The sequence below is a fragment of the Gekko japonicus genome, unplaced genomic scaffold (genome assembly GCF_001447785.1).
Source record: "Gekko japonicus isolate JY-2015 unplaced genomic scaffold, Gekko_japonicus_V1.1 scaffold275, whole genome shotgun sequence".
Lineage (NCBI taxonomy): Eukaryota > Metazoa > Chordata > Lepidosauria > Squamata > Gekkonidae > Gekko > Gekko japonicus.
The window spans coordinates 858,877-869,245 of NW_015170895.1; the positions used below are offsets into that span (position 1 = coordinate 858,877).

The 10,369-nt window shown below is 55.0% G+C and overlaps 1 protein-coding gene across 1 annotated transcript in view; it reads left to right on the forward strand.

The window, feature by feature from the left end:
- ADAMTS7 (ADAM metallopeptidase with thrombospondin type 1 motif 7) overlaps positions 1-10,369 on the forward strand; it is a 68,719-nt gene that overhangs the window by 53,134 nt on the left and 5,216 nt on the right. The window contains exons 20-24 of the mRNA XM_015418495.1: positions 141-855; positions 2,552-2,704; positions 3,347-3,520; positions 6,062-6,208; positions 6,361-6,520. Of these exons, the coding sequence (XP_015273981.1) occupies positions 141-855; positions 2,552-2,704; positions 3,347-3,520; positions 6,062-6,208; positions 6,361-6,520 (1,349 nt within the window). The remainder of the gene's footprint in view (positions 1-140; positions 856-2,551; positions 2,705-3,346; positions 3,521-6,061; positions 6,209-6,360; positions 6,521-10,369) is intronic.

Sequence of the window (10,369 nt, forward strand, 5' to 3'; positions counted from 1 at the left end):
ACGCAAGATCCGGGCGGGAGCTCAGGGGTTCCCGATCAAGGTGGTCGTCCCGATAATGGTTTGCTGGATGTTGCACAGGAAGGCCACAGAGAACCAAACGGCACAGGCAGAGCCGCTGTCCGTGGTGACCACAACACCAGCCCCGCATCTGGAACGAAGGAAGTCCCGATGAGTGCAGTCACGGTGCCAGCTGCCGGAATGGGTGGGCCGCCCCCGCTCTTCCCTCACCAGTCCTTTCCGTCTGCGGAAGCCACCCCAGGCCTTTCCACTACTCAGGGAAGGAGAGAGGAAAGCGAGGATCCCGATTACATCACGAGCTCACGCAGTAACGAAAAGGACCAGACCGGCACGGAGGGTCCCCAGATCCACCAGCTCTATCCCAGCGGTGTTAAGCCCAGAGAGGAAAGCCCAGCCACGGCCACTTCTGTGTACCAGGAGGCCACAGTCGGACGTGGAAACGAGGTGCCTGGATCTTCCCCATCGAGCTCATTAGATCGTCCGTCCTCTACGGAGCCCAGCGTTTGGGAGCAGAAAGTCACCTCCCCCGGCCGTCTCCCTCCGTCGCTGCCCACGCCAAGACAGGAGAAGGCCAATGAAATAAAGGCGGAATTGGACACCAAGTTCACATCTTCCCACAAGGACCAAGAACTGTACAGAAAGAGCAACACAGTGCTGGGCAAAAACTCGCCCAATGGCGTCCAGTGGACGTTCACCGACAGCGACGGAGTCCTTGGGCCCCGCCTCAACACTGAGAAGCAACAGGAAGTGGAAGGGGAGGAGGCGTCCTCCTTGGCACCGTCTGCGACCGTCACACCCGTCCCCGGGGCCCGCTGGGAAGCCGGAAACTGGAGTGAGGCAAGTGAAGCACGTGCAGCCCCAACCACGGGTCCTTCCCGGTCCAGCAGACCCACTCTCTTGCCATCGGGCGGGGCTTTCCCTTGGGGTACGTGGCTCGTGCCACTCTTTGCTCGGCAGGTGTTTGTGGGGAGCTTCCCCCTCATTTGCTCTCCTTCCCTGCTTCCATCGCCAGCTGCTCTAGAGCAGGGGTGTCAAACATGCGGCCCGGGGGGCCAGATCTGGCCCTCGAAGGGCTACAATCCAGCCCGTAAGGCCCTGGCTGTTTCCTCCTGCTTCCTTTTCCAGTTCTGCTGCTGCTACATCACAGCTGACTTTACCAGACTCTCTCAGTCACACAGGAGAGATAGATAGGCAAAGCCTCTCCTGTGCGATTGAGAGAGTCTGGTAAAGCACTGGCTGCGGCTCCTCCCCCTCCTCCTCCCAGAGGGAGGGAGGGAACCAGCCAGAGTTTGCTTCCTGGCCAGGTTGCCTCAATCGTATACAGGAGACATGTTTTATTTAAAGTTTTCAAAAAATCTTTAATTGTGTTTGTCTGTGTCCTTTATAAAGTTTATATCTCCGCTACCTGGCATTCTATTTTATATCACACGTGGCCCGGCCCAACAAGGTCTCATTTATATCAGCTCCGGCCCTCATAACAAATGAGTTCGACACCCCTGGGCTAGAGTCTTCGAGGGGCAGCTCGGGGGACTGGATCGGATGTTCTTTTCGCTCCGGAGCCCCTGCCTGTCTTTCTGGGCCTCGGAGGCTAACAGAGCTTTGGCGGGAGAAGCTGGGAAAAGCCAACGGGGGTTTAGGAAAGGAAAGGTGAGACGTTCGTGGTCAGTGGCCTCGCATGAGACCCTGTCTCCCTTGACTCTGGTAGAACTGAGTGGGGATGGGTGCCAGTTTGGTGCAGTGGTTAAGTGCACGGACTCTGATCTGGGAGAACCGGGTTTGATTCCCCACTCCTCCACTTGCACCTTCTGGATGACCATGGGCAAGTTGTAGTTCTGACAAGAGCTGTTCTTGAAAAAGAGCAGTTTCTGTCAAGAGCTCTCTCAGCCCCACCTACTTCAGGGGGTGTCTGTTGTGGGGAAGGAAAAGGTAAGGAGTTTGTAAGCCACTCTGATACTCCCTTGGGTAATGAAGGGCAGGGTATACATCCAATCTCTTCTTCTCTCTGCTCAGTGTTCTCTGAGAGCCAGTTTGGTGTAGTGGTTAGGTGTGCGGACTCTGATCTGGGAGAACCGGGTTTGATTCCCCACTCCTCCACTTGCACCTGGCTGGATGACCTTGGGCAAGCCGTAGTTCTGACAAGAGCTGTCCTTGAAAAAGAGCAGTTTCTATCAGAGCTCTCTCAGCCCCACCCGCCTCACAGGGTGTCTGTTGTGGGGACTGGGGAGGGGAAAGGAGTGTGTAAGCCGCTCTGAGACACCTTTGGGTAGTGAAGGGTGGGGTATAAATCCAATCTCTTCTTCTTCATCTTCTCTCTAAGCTGAGTTAGTGTGAGCCAGCTCACAGTTTTTTAGCCTCCGGCTCACAGATTTTTGTCTTCGCTCAGGAAGGAGGGCTCTAGAGCAAACAAATTTCTGCAGCAGCCAAATCGCTCGCTCGCCACTTTAATGGCAGTAGCTCACAAAGTAGAAATGTTGCTCACAAGACTCCGCAGCGTGGAGGGAGCCTTGGTGCTGACGGTTCTTCTTGGTTCCAGTGCTCGACCACCTGTGGCCTGGGTGCCATTTGGAGGACGGTGCGGTGCAGCTCCGGCGTGGAAGCAGACTGCGGCGCCACCAGGAAGCCCATCCCTGCCCGCAGGTGTTACTTAAGACCATGTTCTTCCTGGCACGTTGGCAACTGGAGCAAGGTAGGCAGTCTGAGAGACGGCCATGGAGAAAGGCTTTGTGTTTTTGACGCTTCTGTTCCCTTGTCCGAACCCTTCTGTCCTCCCAGCTCTTCTTCCCCGCCCTTCTTTCTCCTTCTAGATGTACACTGAACACTGGCCAAAACTTTAGCAAAAATAGAATAATGGATTGCTCAAGAGAACCCGCGGCATGCAATTAGGAGTTGGATTCCTTCCCCGGCACAGGCAACGTCGCCAGTTTGGGATTTCTGTTCAGGGTGGGCAAGACGGCAGACCCTTCTCCGCCTGAAGATTGGCGGTTTCACTTATTTGGGGTCCAGTCTTTTTTTAGTCCTATCCCTCCATCCTTTTACTCACGGTATCATTACATTTTGTGGAAATGGGGTTGCCTTGCGACCATGCGTGGTGGGTTTCGCCACCATCTGCGGTGATCCTGGGAATGGATCCCCCGTGAATAGCGGGGGTCTGCTGAGCTGAGGAAGATAGTGTGGGATCCGATGTTTCCAGGGTTCCAAACTAACAGTGGGCTGGCGCTTCGAGGTCAGGTACCAGAACCGAGGCAGGCAGACTGACTCTGAGATCCGTCACGTGGACGGCGCTGCTTGTTCAGCCGTCACGGCACTCTTTGCCTGGTTTGTCCCCCAGTGCTCCAGGACCTGCGGAAGTGGCGTGAAGGTTCGGGACCTCAGCTGCATCGACACACGAGACCTGCGGCCTCTTCGTCCGTTTCACTGCCAGGCCGTCCTCTATAAGCCCCCGGCCAAGATGCCCTGCCAGACCCAAGACTGCCTGGACTGGTACACCTCGTCCTGGAGGGAGGTGAGTGCCTGTGAGCCTAGCCCAGAGCACTTGAGTGCCAGTCGAGCTGCTTGGGACCGGCATATGTCTTAAGGGTGCCCAAGAACTCACATGAGGTCAGAGCGGTGAATCCCAGAATCATTGCAATGTTACAGAGGCGTCTGGCCGCAAACAACGCCCACCAAGGGAAGACCATCCACAAGTCACCACTATATGTGCTCAAAACTGTAGGCTGCAATCATTGAAATACCCAACAGAGTATATGGACACTTACCCAACAGACTGCTCATAACAATTAAGCATACTTTACAAAAAGAACGTATTCAAAACCAACAGTAGGCTTCTCTGTAGTTCCATACATATGTAATTCCGTTCACATTCCATAGTGTGGGTTGACCTCCAAACAGAAGGTCACTGCACTGCGTCAAGACGTTTCAGTGATCTTCAACAGTGGCTGGTAGAACAGAACCCGATTTCCAAAATAACTCAGTAGCGTCAATGGAGTCCTGGGGTTCCCAAGAGTGAGGTGTGGCCTGGAACTCTGTGGTCCACAATATCCTTGTTTACTGTTATGTGGAAGGCAAAAGGAACTCCGACGCATCCCACCGCATCAAAACTTTCCACATGGGACCAAATCGGCCATTATCTTGTCCAGCTTCCACCAGGCCTGTTGGGCGGCATTTCTTCATATCAGATTCCTTTTTTGACATTGTAGATATATCCCTGAGCATCCACCGGGTGGAAATGTAGCTCCCTTCCCCAATCTTGGAGCCCCCAGCCCCAATCCCCGCTGTCTCTTTGTTTATTCAGAAAAAAATTATGCCACCACTCCAGACCTGCTTGAAGAGGCTCACAGTAAAAGAGTGGAATAAATGTAAAGGTAAGGGATTCCCTGGCTCAAAAGCCAGTCGAATCTGACTCTAGGGGGTGGTGCTCATCTCCATTTCCAAGCCAAAGAGCCAGCGCTGTCCAAAGACACTTTCGTGGTCATGTGGCCAGCATGACTAAACACCAAGGCGCATGGAACGCTGTTACCTTCCCACTGAAGCGGCTCCTATTTATCTACTTGCAATTTCTTGCTTTCGAACTGCTGGGTTGGCAGGAGCTGGGGCCAGAGAGGGGAGCTCACTCCGCCACGCGGCACTAGAGGGTCTCAAAACTGCCGAACTACCGACTTTCCGGCCTGCAGCTCAGCGTCTTAACCTTTGGGCCATAACAGTAAAAACAAGAAAGAACAGACCGTACCAATAAGAACAAATAACATCAATGAAAACATGCCCGTAAAAAGCGAGCCAGCGCATAAAAGCCTTTAAAACAGAGCCGCTTAGAATGATGCTGGCAGACGGGTCCTCTATCTAGGATCCAACCACGATGGCTTAAAAATAACAGGAATGAAAAGAAATACAGGAAGGCAAGCGTGGATGTTTCCATGTTGTGTTTCTGACTGTTCTAAAACAAAACCATTCGGTGTGATTCAGCACCAAAGCCTGCAATGCGGCATTATTGTGCTGTATTCCTGGGACTGAGGGCATCCGCTGCTTCGCTTGCCGGCTGAGGAGCCCATGACAAGCCTCCGCTAAAACGAAGCCTGCAGGATCTGGGCTCAGGAGGAGCTAAAACTGAGTGAGGCGATTGTAATTCTCTTTGCATGTAATTGGCAGATTCTGCAAAGGGGCTGAGCGGTCTTTCAAAGTTCCTTCCTTTCCTTTACAAAGCAGCGTGGCCACAAAACGTCTAACAGTGACTATCGTTGGCCGGAGCACAGGCAAAGTCAGGGAATGGGGCCGGCCAGCCTGCGGTCAGGTTGGTGCCTCCTGCCCAGAGTGAGAGAGCCACGGGGCTTGCAGATGCGCTACCTTATGGCCTGGAGCAGAAAGTCCTTGCCTAGGGGAAGCTGACAGGAGAGAGGCCCGGGAAGCCACGGCGGGGGCTGTCCCCGAGAATCCGAGCCTCTGCATTCATCTTCCTAGTCAACTGCCGTATGACCATATAGAGTTGTCTTATATAGAATCAGAGGGGCTGTGGTGGCCCAAGTGGTTAAGATGCTGAACTGCAGACCGGAAGGTCAGTAGTTCAGCAGTTCGAGACCTGAGTGCCACAGGACGGAGTGAGCTCCCGTCTCTGGCCCCAGCTCCTGCCAACCTAGCAGTTCGAAAGCAAGAAATTGCAAGGAGATACATAGAAATAGGTACCACTTCGGTGGGAAGGTAACGGCGTTCCCTGCGCCTCGGTGTCTAGTCATGCCGGCCACATGATCACGGAAACATCTTCGGACAGCGCTGGCTCTTCGGCTTGGAAACGGAGATGAGCACCGCATCCCTAGAGTTGGATTCGACTGGCTTTCGAGCACAGGAAACCTTTACATTTACTATATAGAATCAGACCCTCGGGGTCCGTCAAGGTCAGTCTTGTCTACTCAGACTGGCAGCGGCTCTCCAGGGTCCCAGGCAAAGAGGTCTGTCAAGTCACCTAACTGGAGATGGCGGGGATTGAACCAGGCGCCTTCTGTATGCCAAGCAGAGGCTCCTCCACTTGCTTAGCTGCCTGTCTCTTTCTGGCCAGTGTTCCGAGCTGTGTGGAGGAGGAGAGCAAGAGCGCCTGGTCACCTGCCCAGAGCCCGGGAGGTGCGACGAAGCCCTCCGGCCCAACAACACGAGACTCTGCAACACCCACCCCTGCACCAAGTGGACGGTGGGATCCTGGGGGCAGGTGAGGCAGCCTGTGGAGGGGAGGGGGCAGACGCCTGGTGGGAATGAATCCTCCCGAGCAGCGCCCAGTTCCCGGGCAGCCTTGCCCATGGGGGCAAAGCGCCCTCTGGCCCGGCCGTGTCGTGGTGGGCTCAGCGCTTTCCATCCCTGCAGTGCACGGCCACGTGTGGCGGAGGCGTCCAGAGGAGGCAAGTGAAGTGTGTGGACGTGAAGACTGGCGAGGCGGAAGAGGACAGTGGCCGGTGCGATCACGAGCAGCGGCCAGAGAAGACCCAGAAGTGTGGTCTCCAAAACTGCCCCCACAGTGAGCCAGGTGAGTCGCGCAGCCCTGTGGCGCGTGAGGCGCATGACCCCGGGGGTGGTGAGGGGGTGAGTCCTCTAGAACTCTGCCTGACCAGCCCCTCACCCCTGGCTTGCTGCTGCCTGCCGTGTGGTACAAACGTGCTGGCACCTGAGGCAGTTGGCCAGTGGAGGAGCAGTGCGGGCAGTTCAAGAGGCTGTCAGGAACCTTAGGCAGGTAGTCCACACACCCAGGCTTCTTCAGAAGATAAGTGTTTATTATGGTAACGCAGAACTAAAGTACATGTATACAGCTTGTGTTAAGAATGCCTTGTAATACAATGGCTACTAACTTATAGAATATTCAAACAGCCCCCCCCCCCCACCTGCAAACCCTAACCCTGCCAGCAAGCAAGCAATTTTGCGCCCAAAGCAGTTACAGTTCCCAGGCCTGGGGAATTACAGCAAAGCATCTTCAAGGCCAACGTGCAGATAGCGGGAGCGCTAGGCAGAGTTATTTTGGGTGTCCTTGCAGGGCCCGCTGTTCCTTTAGGCTGTTGATGGCAGTTTCCAGCGTCCAGGGCCTCCTCCCTTTTAAGCAGCCGATGTTCTTCATTGGTGGCGGCAGTGGCGTTTTACAGGCCCTGCGGAACATTCTTTGCCATAATGAAAGGGGGGCAGCGTGTGCCCCCTCCCTCCCCTCCTGCAAGATTTAAAGGCCCCTTCAGCTGATCAGCGCAGCCCACCGATCCGCTGGAGGGCTCTTTAAATCGTGCAGGAGGGGAGGGAGAGGGGCGTGCACGCCCCCCCCCCCCCCCCCCCGCCGCCCCCCCCCCCGCCGCCCGCCGGCCGCGTAGTATTGGGGGGGGGGGGATGTCCCAGGGGTGGTTGACCCTTGTGTGTGTGAAGTGCCGGATCCTGACTTACGGCAGCCCAATGAACCAGTGACCGCTACAACACCCTGTCTGTAACCGCTTTGCCAAGGTCTTGCAAACTGAGGGCCACGGCTTCCTTTGCACTGAGATATGACTGTTTCCTCCCAAGGACGGAGCAGCCCGGAGCGTTAAGGGTGTGTGTGTGTATGCAGAGGGGCTGGCCTGCGGGCTCCCTCTCCAGCCTGCCCCCTCCCCCAAGTCTCGGGCCTGTGGAAGAGGCAGTGTTCCCTCTAAGCTGAGTTAGTGTGAGCAGGCTCACAGTTTTTTAGCCTCCAGCTCACACATTTTTGCCTCAGCTCAGGGAGGAGGGCTCCGGAGCAAACTGATTGATGCAGGAGCCAAATCGCTCGCTCACAACTTTAATGCCAGCAGCTCACAAAGTAGAACTTTTGCTCACAGGACTCCCCAGGTTAGACGGAGCTTTGGTTGGGAGAGTGCAGGCGATTAAGCGGCCCAGGCGCCCGCCGGCTTTGCCGTGCCCCCCCCCCCCCCCCCGCCGGGCCGAAAACGTTTTCCGGAAGGAGCATTCCGGGCCCTTTAGGAGGGGGGGGGTTGTGGGCGGGGGAGGCCAGGCAGGGCATGAATGACGACTGGAATTGATGCTGGATGGAGCCCCAGGTTGGGGGGCGGGAGATTTTGATTTTGTGCTGCTCTTGCCAAGTTATCGCCAGTTGGGGAATGTGTGACGCAGCGGCAGCAGCAGGAACCAGGCCAGAATGAAGCCGGGACTCTGCATCTGTGTGGTTAACTGTAGGTCCTGGCGCCAGCTCTTGGCTTGATGTACTCTGACTGACCTTCGATTTAATGGAGGGGTTGGTGAGTCACATTGGAGCTGCCCGGGAATCGTCTCCCCGTCACTCGGCGTGTCTCGCCATACCTCCCTTTTAGGACAACAACACCACACAGGCGTCCGTCCACAGCGAATGCTCTGCCCAGCCTATGAATAAAACCACTTCTCATCAGGGGCCGGAAAGGTGACAATAATATCGTGGCAGAGAATGCCAGGAAGGAATCGCCGGTTGGGGGAAAAGGGGGGTAGGTGAAGCAGCTGCAGTCTGTCCAGGAGCTAAACTGGACAGGGAGCAGGCAGAAACTTGTCAGAGGCCACAATGTGGGAGCCCAAATCACCAGAATCAAAACACCTAGTTTGCTACGGGCTGTCCCCACCTGGCCAGTTTCTTTCTGTCACTACCTGGCTTTCTCATTCTGCAGTGAATTCAGTGGAACTCGGTGGTGTGTGTGTGTGTGTGTGTGTGTGAACTTATTGTAGCACATGGGGGGGGGATATCCTGCCATCGTCCTGTTAAAAAGTAATGGAAAGGAACGCCTTCCCGGCCATTGTCTTGGAGGCCAGGAGGGAGAGCGACCCATCCAGGGGAGACAGGGAAGGTATCTCATCAGAGCTCATCGGGGAAGGGGCCAGAAGAAGACGACGACGAAGAAGAGGAGGAGGAGGAGATTGGATGTATACCCCACCCTTCACTACCTGAAGACGTCTCAGAGTGGCTCACAATCTCCTTTCCCTCCCCACCCCAGACGCCCTGTGAGGCAGGTGAGGCTGGAAGAGTTCTTTTGAGGACTGCCCGTGATAGAAACAGCTGTGCCAGAGCTTGTGACTGACCCAAGGTCACACCAGCAGCTGCGTGTGGAGGAGTGGGGGAGTCAAACCCGGTTCTCCCAGATTAGAGTCCGCGCACTTCACCACGGCACCAAACCGGAGCACGAGCGTTAACCCTTATTTAATCCTGGATGGTTTTAGTTAGGACCCCATAAAGAAGCTTCGCTCCAATTTTATGCTCAAACACTTTTAGGGCCGCAGGAACATACTGATTACCCTTGGCATTTGTTTAAGCTTAGTAGCAATCCTGAGTAGCGATTTTAAATTTCAGTTTAATGTTTTTAATGTATTTTGTCCTGTGCTTTATATTTACGTTTGTAAGCTGCCTTGAGTTCCCCAAGGAAGAAAGGCTGCTAATAAATGTTTTCAATAAAAAAACCAGCAGAATCCTGACGTGGCAGAGGCCACCCATGACCACTGTGTGGAAACAAGGTTTGCACCGCAACGCCCCCCTCCCTGAGCGGCAGGACGGGAAAGAGGCACAGCTGGCTTGAGGAGGGACCGAGCAGGAGGAGGCCCCCCGTGATCCGGCACAGGCCCAGGCCCGGCTGGAGGAACACAGTCCCCTCCAACTCCTTAGACTCCTCTCTTGCCACTTGTGTGAGACAGAAGCCGCTCTTCCTAAAAATAGCACTGGACATCTGGCAGGAAGAAGCGGTGTCACTTGGTGCAGCTAATCAGACGCTGAGCCGGCCTTGGACAGTGTTTTGCATTCTGGAATGCTGCGGTGGGAGAAGGGCTCCCAGGTGCTTAGAGACAGACCCCCGGCCCCTCCAGCCCTCAGAAGGCCACGGAAAGGAAGAAGAAGAAGAGATTGGGTTTATACCAGTGTTCCCTCTAAGCTGAGTTAGTGTGAGCTAGCTCACAGTTTTTTAGGCTCCAGCTCACACATTTTTGTCTTAGCTCAGGAAGAATAGCTCCAGAGCAAACTACTTTATGCAGTAGCCAAATCATTCGCTCACAACTTTAATGCCAGTAACTCACAAAGTACAATTTTTACTCACAAGACCCCACAGCTTAGAGGGAACATTGGTTTATACCCCATGGCCCTTCACTACCCAAAAGTGTCTCAGAGCGGCTTACAAACCTCCTTTCCCTTCCCCTCCCCACAACAGACACCCTGTGAGGTAGGCGGGGCTGAGAGAGCTCTTGACAGAGACTGCTCTTTTTCAAGGACAGCTCTTGTCAGAACTAGGGCTTGCCCAAGGTCATCCAGCCAGGTGCACGTGGAGGAGTGGGGGGAATCAAACACGGTTCTCCCAGATTGGAGTCCGCGCACTTCACCACGACACCAAACAGCCTCAGAGAGGAGGAAGTGGGGGGGGGGGGG